At 33.4% G+C, this 18951-nt stretch overlaps 1 protein-coding gene across 2 annotated transcripts in view; it reads right to left on the bottom strand.

The window, feature by feature from the left end:
* Positions 1–18473, bottom strand: part of LOC126683126 (lysine-specific demethylase JMJ26-like) — a 39519-nt gene extending 21046 nt beyond the window's left edge. Inside the window, exons 1-16 of one of the 2 annotated variants that reach the window (XM_056105722.1) lie at positions 18050–18473; positions 17862–17977; positions 17687–17783; positions 17439–17583; positions 17116–17200; positions 16263–16977; positions 14196–14522; positions 11499–11861; positions 10355–10427; positions 10179–10264; positions 9642–9761; positions 8301–8362; positions 7459–7493; positions 7181–7378; positions 7062–7100; positions 6837–6929 (exon numbers count right to left, since the gene is read on the bottom strand). In XM_056105722.1, the coding sequence (XP_055961697.1) occupies positions 6837–6929; positions 7062–7100; positions 7181–7378; positions 7459–7493; positions 8301–8362; positions 9642–9761; positions 10179–10264; positions 10355–10427; positions 11499–11861; positions 14196–14522; positions 16263–16977; positions 17116–17200; positions 17439–17583; positions 17687–17783; positions 17862–17977; positions 18050–18325 (2830 nt within the window). In that variant the 5' untranslated portion in view covers positions 18326–18473. The remainder of the gene's footprint in view (positions 1–6836; positions 6930–7061; positions 7101–7180; positions 7379–7458; positions 7494–8300; positions 8363–9641; positions 9762–10178; positions 10265–10354; positions 10428–11498; positions 11862–14195; positions 14523–16262; positions 16978–17115; positions 17201–17438; positions 17584–17686; positions 17784–17861; positions 17978–18049) is intronic. The other variant, XM_056105723.1, reaches the window with a different exon arrangement.
* Between the last annotated feature and the right edge of the window lie 478 nt (positions 18474–18951).

Below are 18951 nucleotides of genomic sequence, written 5' to 3'. Positions count from 1 at the left end.
GCTTTCCGGATGGAGAATTGTGTGATAAGATCGACTCCTCTCTTTTACAGGTTTGAATCCCATGTCCTCTCTTGTTATCTTGTTTTACTTATTGGGTTGTAATTCTGTTCTTGTTTTATTTTTGGTAGCTCCTGCAAGGGAATGCCTTGATCCATCGTCAGAGGGACGAGATCGATCTACGAGTTTGTGCGAAAGCACAGCTCATTGTGCGACCGCACAACTGCAACTGTGCGACCGCACAACAGCCAAGACGGGGGGCTTTCGAGGGACGTTTTATTAGGACTTTCGGGCTTTGGCAGGGGACTTCCAGGGGCGACTTCTGAGGGGTTTTCGCCTAGTAACTCGAGATGTTTTCCGGTCGAACCTAAAACGTTTTAAATGAATGTTTTTAAACCTAATGTTAGGTATTTTAAAAAGAGGTTTTAAAAGTAAAACCAAACGTTTTAAACAGACATTAAACGGGTTAAAGTCGACGTTTAAACGAGTTAAAGTCGACGCTTAAACAGTTTAAAAGATTTAGCAATCAGTTTTGCTAAATGATTAGTATACGACTGTGAATTGTTTTGACAATCAAGTCTATACTATTAAATGATTTTATTTAAGTATTGTAATACCTAAAAAAGATTTCTAAAGGGAAGTCTGAAAGCTTTCTCGAAGTGAGAATGGTTCATATAATTAAAAAAAACGAGATCATAAGTGTTATATGTCTATACGATTGTATGCTTGTCTTATACAAGAAACTTGTATTAATGTTTTATCCTGTGTGTTTTGAGTGTTTGATCCAACCAGCTGTCAAGCAGTCAGACCAGGACTTTATGGAATTTGTCACACATACGACATGACTAAGTAGGAGACATAGCAGTATCGTGAGTTTACATGTTTACTTTAAAATATCAATATTCAACTGTTTTAAATCCATAAATCGCAGTAGTATGAAACTTAGCCAAGAGAGATCCATTCAACCGAGCTACCTATTGGGCAGCAATAGGGCTGCGTTGCACTAATATAAAAAATTACTTATGTCGTGGTATAGAGGTATGATGGTTGTTATTAAGTCATTGGGAATGTGGATGCCCTAACTTAACGGGTAAATTATAAGATGGCAGTAATGCAGTCACGGTCGCGGGTAAAATTGTGATGACAATTTCATGATTACGGTCCACGTACCAAGAAAACAAAAATTGGACGGTAGTGATTCAGTTCACGGTCTTTATTATGTAGTCTTTAAGGTTCATGATTAAGTTTGTCTATTAGGACAATTGTGGACTAGGGTTTCATATAGATCGACAAATTGGTAATATTTTTATATATAAATAATTTATATATATGCGATTTTGGTATTTAACTTTAAACATGTTTACTCACTCAAAAATAATTATATTTCTGATTTCGTTGTTGTTTTTCATTTTCAGGTGATTAGCTTTGGAGGTTAGTCGAGCTTCAACACTCTTGCTCTAGGGAAGCTTTTTTTTTTTTATGTTGTATATATAGACTTGTACTCTTAGACTGCTGGAATAGTTCATGTTTGATATGCCAGCAGTCGTGTCACTGTTCCTTTGTGCATGATAGGATCTAGTGCGTGTGTGCATATCATTTTGGTGGCTACATTAGTTGCCATCGTGTGTATAGTTACCGATTCTCTACGTAGGAGTCGGCCTCATGTTTTTGGTATTGCAAAAACAATATGTTTTATATACGTCGGCTATATATAATCGGCCCGCTGTATATATTTTCGTATGTTTAATACCACCGTTTTGAAATTCCAAGGTGTTTGTATTATTTTATTACACATATTCTATATCATAAAGGTGGCGTGTGGTTTGAAACAGGTCGGCCTATGTGTTAAGGCAAGTGAAATAAATCCCTGGTTACCAGAGTTACCACGCCAGGTTTTCAAAAGGAAGCGAGGGTTGAGATAACAGAGTTATTTAACCAGTATTTTTAAAAACGTATTTCACTTATATGTATATTTTAAAAAGGTTTAATGCGTATGTATATTTTAAAAAGGTTTAATGCGTTAAAAAATCCGACCTTTGGTCCCCTTTTCAATCCTACCCTGACGTTAAAAATTTGTCAATTTTACCCTAATTTGCATTTCAATTGTACCATAAAGCATAAAATAGTCTTTTTTTTATTTAATAAAAGTTCAAAAAAAATCTTTAAAAATGATCAATTTAATATAAAAAGTTAATCTAATGCAAAAAGGGTCAATTTAGAGAATTTTTTTTAAACTTTTGTCAAATAAAGAAAATTCAATTTTATGCTTCGGGGTACAATTGAAATGAAAAAAATGCAAAATAGGGTAAAATTGCCTGATTTGCAACGTCAGGATAGGATTGAAAAGGGGGTGAAAGGTCGGGGTATTTTTAAGATATTAGACCTTTTAAAAACGTGTTTGCGTTAAACGAGAAAGGTTTTAACAGTATTTTCTGAAAACGGATCGTACGAACAGTAATGATCCAGTAATATATTTGCGAAAAAACTTTGGGCTTTTTACATAAACATCTAATATTTATAAAAATATTACTTTTATACGGGTAAGAGTTTTCAATATGAAAACTACCATCCACGCTGAAGATTATTACTTTTATACGGAACAAATATATATACTACTCCAAGTCAAACCTCATAAACCAAATAATTTTCTCTCTCCTCAAATTTCTCTCTCCTTTCTCTCTCTCAACTCACCTTTTGTTCTTCGCACCAATCCGTCTCCGCCGTTCCATTTCCATCATTTCTCTTTCATTGTTCCACCTCCGTCGTTTCAACTCCGTCGTTCCACCTCCGTCGTTCCGTCTTCGTCTCGCCGTCATTTTTATTTTATCGTTTTGATTTCATATCTGAATTTTTTTGTTCTTTTTTTTCATTTTCAGATCTGTAATTTGAAATTTTTTTACTGTTTTTTCACCATTAAACATGTATAAAAGAGTATCTTTAGAGAATCTAATACTCATTTCATGTTATGTAGAATAATTTTGTGATTTTATGGAATAAAATTCTGTTATTTCTGCATTTGTTTTGTATTTCTGCGTTTTTTAATTCCGCAGAATGATTTGTTGATGATGATTGATTGTTGAATTATTGTAATATCACAGTGTTGTTGATTTTATGTTGACTTTATGTTGATATTATATTGATATCGACTGTTTTTTTTTTATTTTAACATTGGCAAATAAAATAATATTATCTGTGAAATAAACTAAAAACTTAAATTAAATTAAATTGAGACTAGATAATGATATGATAGCATCATGGAAGAAGACAAATAATGAAGTTGAATTATTGTAATAATATAGTGTTGACATTGTGTTAATATTCTGTTTATATTTTGTTGATTTTAGCATTGGTGAAAAAGAAAATAATGATGTTAAATTATTATAGTGTTACAATGTTAATTTTATGTTGATATTGCGTTAATATTATGTTGATATTTAGTTTATTTTATCATTAACGAAAAAGAACACATTATATGTGAAAATAAAATAAAAAAATTGAAATTAAATTGAAAAAGTGTTGAAAAAATAAAAATTAGTATAAAAAAATTGAAAAATTTAAATCAGTTAGTTTATTACATATGTTGATATCAACATAACATCAACACAATATCAACACAAGATCAACATTGTAACATTATGATAATTCAATATTATTATTGTCTTTTTCACCAATGTTAAAATCAACAAAATATTAACCGAAAATCAACACAATTTCAACATTGTAACATTACAATAATTCAATATTTGTATTTGTCTTCTTTTCCAATGCCAACATATCATTATCTAATCTCAGTTAAATTTTTATTTTTTTAGTTTATTTCACGGATATTATTATCTTATTTGTCAATGTTAAAATTAATAAATATCAACTGATTATCAACATAAAATTAACATAAAATCAACAACACTGAAACATTACAATAATTTTATCAATCTACCATCATCAACAAATCGTGCTGCAGAATTAAAAAAAACGCAGAAATATAACCAAACATAGTAAAACTGCAGAAATGACATATTTTCATTTTATAATTTATTATTTTATGTACATGAAAATTAGTATTACATTCCTTAAAGATAATCTTGAAACATGTTTAATGGTAAAAAATTATTGTGACTTAAAAACAGTTAATACAACAATTTTTAGATCTGAAAATGAGAAAGAAGAAGAAGAAGAATGGTGAATCTTTTTGTCTCAAAATCTGATCATATGCCTTTAAAAAACTTTTTAAAATCGTTAAAAACTTCTGATATCTATTCTTCCTTCCGATAATAAACTCCGATTCAGATCTGAAAAAGAAAATACAAAAATAAGAGAACGGCGGCGGCACAACGAAAGCGCAGTGGAGCGGCACTGAGACTTGATGAAAGGCGACGACTATCACAAGAAGAAATCGTGAGGAGAAGAAGAAAAGAAACCGCTACTTTCAGAGAAAAACGAAAAAGAAATCGCCAATATCAGAGACCTAAGAAAGAAGTTCGTAAAAAAGAGAAGAATTTAAAAATTTAGGTCAAGAAAGTTATAAAAGGCTGTATGAAAAGTAAAGAAAATTTTTGGCCCGTATAAAAGTTATTGGGCTAAAAAATTCCGTAAAACATATAAAAAGCCCAAAAACTTTTAGAGGTTCTGAGCTTGATAAAGGTTTCAAAACAACTATTCCAATTCCTAGCGCTGGTCGTGACTTGGTTTAGGAAGAAATCGGGTCGTGATAATAATTATGTTTCAGTTGAATCGGCCGGATTGCGCAAGCGTATGCCAAACAAAATGGAAAGAATTACAGAAAATGTCAATTAGATAAGGCAAATAGAAGCTAGAATGCCTTAAGATAATATTCATTTTAAATTAACAAATACCATCTGACATTCCACAATTGAGATCTTTTTTGTGCTTTCATAGGCATTCCTGAATGTAAAGAAAGAAAACAGAACCAAAAAGAGAAAATTGTAAATCGAAATCATATTTATATATTGGGTATAAAATTACTCCCTTTCTGATACCCACCTAGTCCTGTGACACTATAACAGATAATCTTCAAATAAAAGTCAAAAGGCGTCAACAACTTTTAAGCTTTGATTTATGAAATACATATGGAATAAATATTAAAGAGTAGCTCATTCCATTCTTTAAAAATAACTATTCCATTCTATGTATATTTCCTTCCACGAACCAAATATTGCATTAATCCGCTTCTTTTACTAGTCATCTAAACCAAAAGTAAAATAGTAAGGTAGATAAATCAAACAAAAGCTCATGTGCATTTCATTCTATGTACCAAACATTGTCTTAGTCCGCCTTTTTTACTAGTCATCTAAACCAAAGGTAAAATCAGTAGGGTACATAAAACAAAACAAAAGCATGTCAGAGAGACGGAAGAAGCGAATCCAGGAGTAGCTGCTTGAGTGTATCCCACTGCATCCTACAAGCATTTTTGCCTTCACAAGCTTCGGTACAAACTTCCACCCATGAAACCATCTCCTTTTTCTTGGCCTCAAATGCACTATGAAGAGGCTTAAACTTGATCATCAATTCCTGATAATGCTCACTCAAAGGTTTGCACTCCTCAACCAGTTTAACCTGCTGAGATCTCAGTTCCTGTATCATATCCTCCATTTTCTTGATTTCTCCCTCAAGTCTCTGGCCCTCTATATTGATAGCTCGAATTTTATCGGCCATTTCCTCTTTCTTTTTCCCTAGAGCCTTGTATGTTTTGCTTCCCACCCTGAGAGCCTCCAATTCTCGGATGCTGCTTGATTCTGATTCCTCATGGGATTTCCAAGATATCAATATGCTGCCTGCTTGATTCTCAATATCAGGACTGATGGCAGAACCCTTCACATTCTGAAAAAATTTCAGAGCTGAAAGGAATAAAACTCTCTGAGAATCTGTAATCTGTGAAATGTCAAGACTAAGAATCTGTTTGATCACAAGAGTCGCTCCTTCAATCTCAACGAGATGAGAAATATAAGATGCACTATCTTTAGGAACAATAATGTCATCCATAAAACTGAAGTCATGAAGTTGTTGATCCTCCTCCACAATGGCGGAAAGCTTGTTAATTTGCAAAATGGGATCCTACAAAATGACAAGTAAAAACGTTACCAAAGCTTAAATGAGGCATTTTAAATTAGGAAAATTGAATCAACGGTGTCTGAGCATTTTTAAATCTACTATTTCAGTGTCCGAATTTGTTTATTTTAAATTACTATATTAACTTTTTAAAGATATATCAAACAATTGAATTTAACCGTTTTTTTTGTCACTATTGTTCTAATGATACAATTACATATGCAGAATTAAAATGGCAAACAATATAAGCCGAGTTTAAATTAATTTTTTTGCCTTGACAGTATTCCGGTGATAGAAAAATATCAAAAAGAGCTCATTTGATACACTTTTAAAAAGTTAAAATATTGATTTAAGATAAATAAATATTTAGACACTAAAAATAGCATTTTCATAAAAGTTCAAACACAACATGCATAATTTTTCTTTTAAATAAAAAATAAAGGTTGTGGTACATACCTCATCAACGAGCTCACTGGATGATAATAAGGTACCAACAGCAGATGTATCTCGAGAAGCAGACTCGTAGTCTGAATGAAATGAAGCCGTGGGACGTGAGAATATATCTTTCACTGCGTCGTTTTCTTTATCTGCAAGGGAATCCGGGGGCTTAGCTTTGCTCGAAATCTTATTATCAGAAGAGTAAAAGTGTAAAATGTAACCTGGGCTGCTAAAACTTTCTTTTTTTCCAGAATCACCCGCTGAAAATGAAAAGATTTCAGTCATGTTGACAAATTATTAGTTCGTTAAAAAACTCATGATTGGAAAATAGATACCTGTTAATTCAGTTCCTTCCTCCTTTATTGAAGCTTCCTTGGATATCTCTTTGCTTAATTCTGAGACATCATTATCTACCTCAGCGGAATTGTCTGAAGAGGATGAACCAGCGGGATGTGAGATTATATCTTTCTCTGTGTCGTTTTCTTTATCTTAAAAGGAATTCGGGGGCTTAGCTTTGCTCCAAATCTCATTATCAGAAGAGTAAAAGTTTAAAATGTAACCTTGTCTGCTAGAACTTTCTCCTTTTACAGATTCACCTGCTGAAAATGAAAGGATTCTAGTCATATTGACAAATTAGTTCGTTGAAGAAGTAATAACCATGATTGGAAATATAGGATACCGGTCAATTCAGCTCCTTCCTCCTCAATTGAAGCTTCCATGGAAATCTTTTTGCTTGATTGCGAGACATCATTATCTACCTCAACTGGATTGTGTGAGGTGTCTCTTAATTTTGAGATTCCTTGAAATCTTCCAAATTTTGTGCATTCTTGCCTTTGTACTTTCCTTCGACCTTCGAATTTCTTATGATGACGAGTGGCTGAAATAAATGAAAGAAGTTAGGCATCAAGTGGAAACTGACAAATGTAATATACGAGTCAAATAAAGAAAGAAATTTACCTGAAGGTGCCGCTTCGTAACTTGAAAACCTGAGGCTCCACCATATTGCAAAATGTGAGGAAAGAGGAGGAATGTCAAATATATAGCAGAAACAAGAGAGTGTTTCCATAAAAAAAAAAAATCAACCGAAGCTCTATTCCAAATCTCGACAGCAGAATAGAAGTTTATATAAAGGTGAATGAGAGAAACCTCTAATCCAATTGCCTATTCCATTAAAAAGGCATGTATGCCTCCACTATAAAATTATGACAAGTAGTGTGTGTCGAAAATATCAGAGCACCCCGGATAAACAGGACTTTAGAGGTAGTGAAAACACAGTTGTTTCCTCTTAATGAGAAGAGAATGCAGAATAATGGCTAAAAAGAAGCGTCCACCTAGGTATGTGCATCTCATCATCAAATATGGATAAACTATCTGAGGAACTCAAAGACTCAATCTTCCTTATGGTTCACCCCTCGGGCATCAAACTTGCAATGGAGAAGGAAAGAGCGCCTAGTGAAAGATTTTTATATTCAGGGAAATATGAAAAGGTCCATAACAGGAACACCCACAAATAAACGCATTATTCTAGCAAAGTGGTCTCGGACATTATTATCTAAGGTGTGGTGAATCCATTCCGAATCCGATTATTATGCACCATACCTTATCAACAAATAAAAATAAGCAATCGCAAATAAAGAGCTCTATCATCCGAAACTGACAGAATCAGCATGAATCCTTCAGCAAATTTAATAGGTGATGGTTTACGAGGAAAGATAACAAAAATTAAGGATGAAATAGCCAATGCACGCACAAGGAAGAGAAACTAATTCATAAATCAGCTTGTATCATTAAAAACTCACTCATCGATACCCTCCAAGATATCAAGGGCCCATTTCAAAGCATGAAGAAACATTTCCTTAACCTGTTTCAAGAACCATAGAACAGCTTAACACGTGCTCAAAACGAGCAATATTTTGATGAGCATAATGCAATGTATAATAAATTTTTCTAAGAAAGACAATGAACAGAAAAGGAAAAAGTTATGATATGATCCTGCATGATATTTTTTTTTTTTTTGAACTTCGAGATATGGTGTTGGGTAAAAGCTGGATGGCAAGAGAAAAAGGAGAATTCAATTTTTGGTCCAAACTAAATAGTTGAACATATATTGTGATATACTTCAATTATAAGTAGAATAAATGTAAATATGCAGAAATCAGCACATTTAAATGAATAGCCTCGATAGAAATAAGTTATTAATCTAAACAAGCTATACTTTATGGTAATTTGGTCTCAGGTTTGAACTTTTGACAGCAAAGACAGTCTGTTTCTCAGTTACAAGTTCTTATTTACTTTCTAATGGCATTCTAAATCTTTTTGCAAGAAAATGATGCATCCTCTTTTTCAAAAAGAAGTGTAAAGATCCATCATTTGATCCGCTTTAGGTTTTTTAAAAACTAAAAAGTCGAGCCTCTAAATTAAAGGTGCTATTGGCTTAACTTTTCAGAGCTGAAGACTGCAATTTCCAATTTTCCAATATTCTAGATACAATAATTACTCAGTAAACAAAAATAAAATAAGTGCTCGATAATAAAGCAAAAAGGCATTTCTAGAAAGATAGAACCTAAAAATTATTTTTCCCAGAAATGATATAAAGTAGACATTCCAATGCTTTCCGTATATTTGTTTAATGTTAAATAAGAAACTTAGAATATATTAAGCCTTATTTAGAAAAAGCAAAAGGTAGTGAATTTGAATTTCTCCAAGTTTGGTAATTTTTTGGGCAGCACCCTCATGATTCTTGTCTAATGGTACCAAAGTCCATGAAACTCAAATCAATTCCCGTATTTTCTCCAGCATAAATCCTTTAATCCTAGCCATGTAATCCAGAATTCAAGCCTATAACAAAATTAAACAGCAAAGCAAATTTTTGTAGGTACCAGCTAGTTAATGGAAGTAAAAGGACATTTCTGATATGAAGCTAGATAAAGAAATAATCAAATTGCAGAATGAAAAAAGAAGAAGATAAAGATAAACAGCAAATAGAAAATTTGTAAACATTTAAAGTAACTAACCCTACTGCCACTACTGTTTTTCACGTCATATTTACACCATTTTAAAACTTCAAGTTGAAAGTTGAAACTAAGTAATAATACTTGAATAAAAGTACTATAATTTGTGAGACACGCTAACAGCTATACCTTCAATTTGTCCTCTTTGGCTGGGTGATTTTGGGGCAGTAAACGGAATTCTTCTGTCAAACGGATGCATTCACCAACATTTTCTGGTGAAACAAAGTTCAATGCTACCTTCATACACGACTAAAAAATTATGACAACATAACCATTAATCATTAAAATGTCCTGCTGGGGCAAGCCTATGCACAGCAAAAATTTATTTACGTTTATAATTAGGCTTAAACATGAAAACGACATATTTCACATGATTATTTGAGAGCCTATTTGAATAATTCAAAATTTGCAAACAATTCCGAACGCTAACCATCAATATATACCTTTTTGCATGAATAAAATGAATCAACGCAGCATACTCATCAAACATTGAACTTTAAATGGCATAGTCATGGAAAGAGATGTCTCTTTCATTCATAAACAATTAGCATAACATGAAATCTGCAAGAACTAAAGCTCCTCTGATAACAAATTTTAAAATTTGATCTTTCTACTATCTGTCACATTTTCTAAAATTAAAGAGTTGCAAAATGAAAAACAATTTACCTTTAAGTTTCTCACTTGATGCGGACAGCCTGCAGGAATAAAGACTGCATCGCCAAATTTTTGGATAAATGTCCATGGCTCAATACCTGCATCAAGTACACACAATAGAAACTCATCAAGAGAACCAAGAAAAAAAGAATCTAACAATAAGAGATGAGATAAATGAGATGGATAACCATATTCCTCTTTCAGCTTCCTCTTATGCTCTACAGTCAAATAAATGGTCTGATCATGAATAGCATGAACAACCTACATGATAAGAAACAGATATTCAGATAAAATAAGGCAAGAAGGCAATAGTTACAACAAGACTTGCAAATATCATCTACATAAACTTAATTGGCATCATCTATTAAAATTCAACATGTAATGGATTTAGTGTCAGTATCAATAACTAGCCAATCCTTGTGTCATTCAAGTCATAGCTACACTTGTCCTTAAAAAAATGTACATGACTCGATCATTATTTAACACAGGTGCAAGACTCAGGCGAGTTTTAAAGAGAAAAATCATATACAAGACCGTCAAAAATATCTTTAAATACAACTGTCCTGCCCACAACTCATTTTTTAGGGACAGACACAACCAGAATTTATCATAATGGAATTGGTGATGGTGTTAGAGAACTGGGGCAATCTGTTGATGCTGCAGTGAAGTTTCTTGGACAATAAAAGAGTAAAAATACTCAAAGCAACATTAAACAAAGACATCAACTAATAATCATCACTGAAAAAATATGAGCTTGTTAGAGAATCTCAGATTCCTCGACTCTCTAGAAGATTTTACATATATAGCAGTAAATAACTAATTGATAAATATTGTTCAAATTTAGGCAAATTGTAATAATTCCTAAATTACTTAATCAAAGACTGATTTCTAAGAATCAGTTTGTTTCCTAACAATTTTTTGGCCTAAATTCAGTACCAATTCTGATTAGTTTGCGATTCCTTCAAAGATATGAATCCTTTTGGTAATGAATCTTATTGAATCGTATGATTCAAATTGCAAATTGTACAATTTTGATAACAATGGTGACAAATCAATTCACACATGATCCCAAGAATGTTCACCTACAAGCTGTGTATAAAGTGATTCAATACTTGAAAGCTATCCTTCAGAGAGGAATCAAGTTCAGAAAAGGAGCACAACTGACAGTTGAAGCCTGCACATATGCAGACTATGCTTGGGCACTATGTCATCTAACACCTAGTATTCAAAATTATATGAACTGCTACTCTAAGATGCATACAATGATCTAAACACACAGTTCCAGTATAGAAATGTATGCATAGCCTGATTGTCTTTTCAGCTTATACATACCTTCTGCAACGGGCAACAGTGAATGTGCCTAAACTCTTTGAAGTGCTTGTTAAGATATTCCTGCAACTTAGGAACATCTTCTCTCCGAAAGATATCCCAAACAGCACCTCCTGCATCAGGCCTCCCTTTGTCAATTGAAGTGCCACCACAACCATTCTGCACTTCTGTATCAGGCCTCCCTTTGTCAATTGAAGTGCCACCACAACCATTCTGCACTTCAGCATCAGCTTCTTCCTCCGGAGACTCATTGCTAGCATAAAGTTCTCTAATGTCTTGCTTTCTGTGCTTTCTTCTAAGTCTTTCTATATAAAATAGTTTCTCAGGGCTAAGGGTCATTTCAGCTGTATGTGTTAGCACATTTACCTGAAACAGCCAAGTAATGTATAAATCAGATGTTAAATGACTACAAATTCCAATGTGATTCTAACCAATAAATAATTAAAGTGCAAATGAGCCAGCTACTAGAAGCTCACAATCGTATAAAAAAGTTTGTTTACTGTTAAATTACCCTTTATCAAGGCAAGGGAAAACATTGAATAAAGTGTTGCAGTCTAAAAGAGATTTTACCTCTTTCATGCTAATAATACATAGACCCGGCCACGGTCCGGTTTGAGCCCAGAATCAGGCTGGTGAACGGGCCAAACCCGGAACCGGCTCGAATCAGACCGAAACCCGGGGTGGAACCAGTTTCAGGCCGATTCTAACATTTTTGGAACAGGTTCAGAAATGGTGGTTCATGTATATATATTAATAAAAATGATGTTTTAAAATTTGATCTTTCGGTTCAATTTGGGTAATCCAGCAGTCAGTTTGTTTTTTTGGTCGATTTTTTAAAACTTTTCGGCTTTACAAATATCACCTTTTTCATTATTTCTTTACATTAAAATTAAAAAAGACAACTTTAATTTTTCATTTAAATTTAATTTAAAAAATAAAATATTATTTTTTGAACCGGCCGAACAGAACTACATATGAAAACCGGCAATACCGAACCAAAACTGCTGGTTTGCAAACCGTGGCAAGGGCTACCTACGTAGTACAAATAAGAAATCAGAGCTTGGTTTGATGTTGCTATTTTTTTCAGATAAAACTTAAAAAAACTCATATCTACTTTTTCTTTTTTGCAAGTTTCTATTATGTTCCTAGAAACAGAAGTTCTTTATTATTCGGTGGCAGAGACTAATAACCCCAACCAACAAATTTATCATTCGTCAATTTGCAAACTCATTCTGATATGACCAGGCTTTATCCAGACACATGCAATATAGGAAGTACAATACTAATATCGAGTGCACAATACCAAGCAAGCCCAACTGGAACCAAAAATGTTTGCAAGTTCTAGTTTGTGCAAATTAGTGTAATAGTAATGAAAAAAAAAAGATAATTTTATTTAACACTAAAGTAAGAATTGGTTAAGTTACACATCTAATTTATAGTCCTAGTTTGATTATGATTGTTCCTTTAATTTTATTTTGAATAAAGCGAAAGGGTCACAGTCAAGCCAATAACCTAGTTACAGAGCCAAGAAAGTTATTCAAAGATAATCATAATGCTTTCTACCTAAACCTATATAAGTGTCTAATGGTCAGTGTAGTCTTTTAGGGCAACAAATACAACAAAAGGAATGGTTCCTGACATATACACGGCAAAAGAAATTAAGAATGCAGCAGGCATTCCATAAACATAACATATCATAACCAGGAACTGCTAAGCGCTAATGATAGACATAATCACACTAACCAGGAACATGCCATTGGTCCATTAAGAAAAAGACATTGATATTTGATACCAAATCAAGCATAGCAGATAGACATAAGGAAAACCGAGATGGTAAGTTGACAATCAAGAAGAATCAAGTGTTACAGCTTGATGTGAGAAAATAGAAGAATTGACAATAATAGGCTGTTCTTATGACACAATCAATCATCAGCATAACAAATTAGGACACCAAAATTACGCGTTGACCTTCCATAGTTGTTAGCGAGAGGCGCACCGATGTGTATAGGAATCCTTGTGCCTAAGGCTCGCGCCTTCCAAAAGAAAGGCGGACAATAAAGTTTGTAGAATATATAATAGATATCAATGTATCTAAATGTACAATAAAAATAATGCAAAAACAATGAATTTAAGGAGTATACAGTTTCTTGAACCTAAATTAAAAACTAAAGAGTACCGTCGTCGTATTTCTAAATCCCAATGTGTTAAAATTTATAAATCACTATTTAAACGTCAACTACGCATCATCGTCATCTTTCTATTAACTTCAGATCTCCTTTTTTCAATATTTTTGGGTAAAATTGGGCGTGGGTGGATATATGATAATAAATAATGGACACTTCAAATTTAATTGTTTTATTTAATCTTTAAAACAAGCTAGAATAACAAAAATTTCTCAAAGCCCGCCTATCATAACGTATGCTTGTAAATGTTTTCACGGATTGCAATAATAGGTATACAAATGATTTGACTAGTTAAAAATGCTGATTGCAGACCATCTTTGCCAATGATTGTGCTACATGTTTAAGAACCAGTCTGACCAAATTAGCTTCCTCTATCTAGCTCAATTAATCTTATTCATTGTCTTATAGTAGTAGACACTAAACAGGAACACAAAAGCAAGATTTTCCAACAGGATATTCTAAATCCATTCTAATTTCTAAGAAAAGATAATAGAAGAGAAAAGGAAAGCTAACACACCACATCCGACATGTCACAGTGAAGCTTGGTCACAGAATCTCCACGTCCAAGTTCTTGAGTCCATCCATAAGCAATATATGTGTTCGGCCCCATATCTGGCTTCAAAGAGTCCTCGGGCAGTCTGACAGCAAGGTTCAAAGGTCCATTCCCAGGATGTGTATACTCTTTAAAGGGCAAACAATGAGTAAATTCGGCATCATGTCGGGGCAAAAGTTCATCAAACTTAGTAGAAGGCAAGATTTTCAGTTTCAGTAATTGTGGCCAGTTCTCTTTGTCAAAACGGCTAGACAAGTATCCATCAAAGAAGCGGTGAACATTAATATCTACCTGCATGTTACCAAGAATTTAATATCACTAAATATATTGTACCTCCCACTGGCATTTCGACATATATACATACAAGTTAATGTAGAGAAATAATGATACAAGTTTCTCTAGAAAAGTATCATGTACAATAGCCCTCTAAAGATGAGTTTAGGGAGTTATATAGCAAAATAAAGCATCTATTTTTCTGATGTACGAAAAAGTAACAAATTTCATTAGCATAAGAAGCTAATAGGTCAAGCCAGTAAAGAACAGTAATCACTAACCAAGCAACGCGTGCTTACTGACACAAGCAATTTGTTTTTTCTCAATTCCATTACGCATCATTCTTTTATCTCTTCGAACATGGTTCAGCTGTATTAATGCACTATAAACCACTTCCAGAGAGCTGTGGATTATATGACTGAACCAACAAAAGAAACATTTTTTGCATGTGAATGATATGATACAAATAGTTCCATCATTAAGATGATACAGTTTAATGCTCAATAGAAAGAGATAGCGATGCAGGTCTATTGAAATCAACATTTCATAAGGTCTTTGTGTATTTCATGAGGATCATAAAGGAATGCCACCATTTAATTAGCACTTGGCAAAATTAATTAACTAAAAGCACCTATAGTCGCATGCTTCAACCTATGACGTTGAAAGACTTCCAAGTTCCACCATAGAAGATCACAAGCATTCAAGAACTCTCAATGAAGGAAGTCCTTAAACCTGCGACAGAAATCCACAACTAAAAAGATACCAAATAAAAAGAAAGACAGTGATGGATTGTAATTAGAATCCTATCTAAGTTAGTTTCAATTGGAATCCAATGCTAAAAATCAATCAAAAGGATAGGTTAAGTTAGTTCCATTTAGAACCCAATTGCACATAATTGTAAAGATAGACTGGTTGCAATTGCACATAATTGTAAAGATAGACTGGTTGCAATTGCACATAATTGTAAAGATAGACTAGTTGCAATTGCACATAATTGTAAAGATAGACTGGTGTAGGACAGATTTTACAAGGCTGAAGTAAGGTTATTCTTCAATAATTTGAGGTTTGAGACTGAATTCCAGATCAAATAAGGGAAATCTAGGTCTGGAAAAATAAGAAATTAAAGGAAAATAAAGAAAACTTCTAAGAGACACACTTGGAAGGTCTAGGAATCACACCTCGAGAATTGAGTCACACAATTCTTGAGCAAAAGATTGCTGAAACGACAATGTTTGATTATGAAATTCAATTGCTGAGACATAATAATCACCAAACTATTTGAAGACAAAAACTAATCCATATACTAATTGGATTTGAAATCTCTAACAAGAAATATTAAACCATTACTAATTAGAACTTCTAAACTAAATAAGGACTCTTAAACTCAAAATAATAAAAATAAAATAAGTGAATTTCTGCTGCTGCAATGTTGTAATTGCAGAAATCTGAAATTACCATAATAATATAAAACTTAACATACTTCCGGTTCAGCCTTTTCATCATTCAACGTATTCCAGACTAGTACTTGCACACACTCCATCATAGACTAACCAAAATTATTACACATGGTGAAGCTTTAACATGTACATAAGAGTTCCATATTTGCATAACAAACCATAAAAACAAATTAGTCTAAGCTAAAAAATCCGTACATCAGTATACTTTATGAACATGAGAAAATAAGAATAAATAAAAATAGAGACATTATGCTAAGCAATTAAACTTATCAATGTATACCAGATAACATGTCACACTGACCTCACACCAATCCAAGCACTCAATAGCCTTCATGTCCAAAAGAGTCTCATGTTTCTTTTTAATTATCTGGCGAAAGGCACGCTGCATGACCATTGGCTCCCAACTCAACCCGGTTGCAGTTTCGAGAACATTGCTAACAATCACAGGCTCAGCTTTCATCCAGTGGTATTGGAAATGGTTCAAATCCTCCTCTGTAATACTTATAGCCTTCGGATTGTACAGAAAATTGTCAACAGATTCCTCTCGAGATGCTGCTTTTAACAATTGACTATTCCCTATGTCTACATCTCCATGGGAATTAGAACACACGCATTGTTTTGATGGAAATTTAACCAGGTCAAGTTCATGAGCATGACTAACATCTTCTGCTCTCTTTAATAACTCTGAAACCCAATTTCCTGAGAACAAACATTTCAGTTCTAAATAGCCAATACCACACCGGCATGCAATGCTTCCATCCTTGTTTGCTTTCCATCCTGAATTTGACCCCTGGTTCTCAGATTCATTTTGAAACTCTAATTTAGTTGTTCTCTTATATCTGCCCTTTTCGCCATGCAAATATTCAAACCCTTTATCAATAAACTCCATAACCACTTCCTTGTCACTCCTCTGCAGGTGTCCAAGACGGATCTCTTGGCAACAGACAAGGCAGATATCAGAAAAGCAGTTTGAACAGCTTCTGTGATAATCAAAGATAGAGGTTCTGCAGTTGTCGCTGCAAAAAAATAGGGTGGTAGATGGGTGTAAAGAGGGGAGACCCAATGCCAAACATGATTTAACCTCATTTCTCACAAAAGTTACAGGAGAACTAGAGGAAATCTGACACTTAATGAAGGCAGGCAAAAGACCATACCAGTAGATGCACTCATTCTTAGGACAGTCAGCATTTTGTATCACTACAGCTGCAAGTGACAAACCTGCACAAACACAAATGAAGCCTTTTGACAAAAAGGCAAAAAACGACATTTCACACACATGCCAAAAAACCTTCATGAATGCATGGACACAGCATCCACTTGCTTATCCCAAAAAACTCCACATCAAAACATACTTCTAAATATATACAATTTTTTTCCTATCCTAAGAAGATAAATGATTTTGTAAGAAAGAAGTGTGGACAAATATTTTACATCTAAAAAGTTTTACAAACAAATAAAGGGGTATCTCCTTAATTACCTTTTGCCCTAGCTTCAATCTCTTTCTCCATTAATTGTTCTTCATCCAACTTCCTCAGGAAGGGAAGAAGAGTTTGGACTAAATACATACAGTACACTAGTTCCTTATCTTTATCAACTTTCAGCTCTCGCATACCATATAGAAGCTGCAGACAGCAGAGAAAACAAGAAATCACATGCTAAATTCACGATTACTAGCACATATACTATAAACACCCATGAACACTAGTGAATGATGGAAGCACTGACATGTTTTGGAGTATCACGCAAGCAAGTTGTACAATTGCAATTTCCACGACAAACTGGACAAGCAGCGGCAGCTTCTTCCTCGGTCATATTAGGATACCTGGAAAAACAACAAAACAATAATTGGGATGGAAAGCATGAATTGCAATTTTAAATTTAGAGAATCATAAAATGATACCAGTTAGTCAAACACGGAATGCAGTATCGCCTTATTTTGCAGCAAAGGCAACGAACAACCCTACCCTTATCATTCCTCTGGCACTGATGACACATTACGCAAATCTCTTCTGTATACTGCAAACTCAAAAGGTTTGAAAGGGGACAACAGTATGAAAACAATGTACAACAGTTGAGAAACAAAATTACCTCCCTACTGCGCTTAGGTTTAACTTCAGTTGCATCACCACCAGCGCTCTTTTCGGCCTTTCCATCAGCTAATGCTGTTCTAACACCGTCCGTTGCATGATTTTTTTGGTGATGTAGAGTCTGTTTAGGTTGGGGTTTTGGGGCAGGCTTAGGACGCTTATTCTTGACTGGAGACTGTTCATCGTCATAATTTCTTTCTTTAACTCTTAGTCTCTTCTTGTAAAAACTTCCATTGTCTTGCCCATCCATCCTCCCAGTGACGCACTTGTTCATCATTTGGATTTACCAGGAATTCAAATAATGAACAGTGACATTTTAGGGTTAGTTTCTCTCACATTCTTCACTCACAGTCACAGCTTTTAGACTTTGTAAAATTTCAAATTCTGTAAATCTATTGCTCTACCTCAACTATTGTCTTCTTTATTCAAACATGTTCATGTTAAGAAGACAATTTTAGACAATTTTTTTTTTTAGGAAATTACACCATTTACCAAAAAAAATAAAAAAAATTATAAAACTACATGTTGACTTTTTTTATTTATAAAAATATAAAAAAATAAAAAATCATATCAAATATACGGTATATACTGTGGATATAATGTCAGTATACTAATAAACTAACATTATATCAACATTATACTAAAATTATACCAACATTATACATATTGAGATTTTATTAATATTAAATAAAAATTTACTAAAATTACATCAAATCGTATACTAAAAATTAAATTAATAATATACTAAAATTATACCAACAGTATACCAAGAGTGTACACATCAAAATATACTGAAATTTTATTATTACATCAACATTACACCACATCGCATACTAAATATTAACCTAACAATATACTAAAATTATACCAATAATATATAAATTCTCTAGTTCATTACCAATT

The sequence above is a fragment of the Mercurialis annua genome, linkage group LG5 (genome assembly GCF_937616625.2).
Source record: "Mercurialis annua linkage group LG5, ddMerAnnu1.2, whole genome shotgun sequence".
Taxonomy (NCBI): Eukaryota; Viridiplantae; Streptophyta; class Magnoliopsida; order Malpighiales; family Euphorbiaceae; genus Mercurialis; species Mercurialis annua.
Note: the sequence above shows the minus strand (reverse complement) of the source record. Positions and strands in the feature narration are given on the sequence as shown.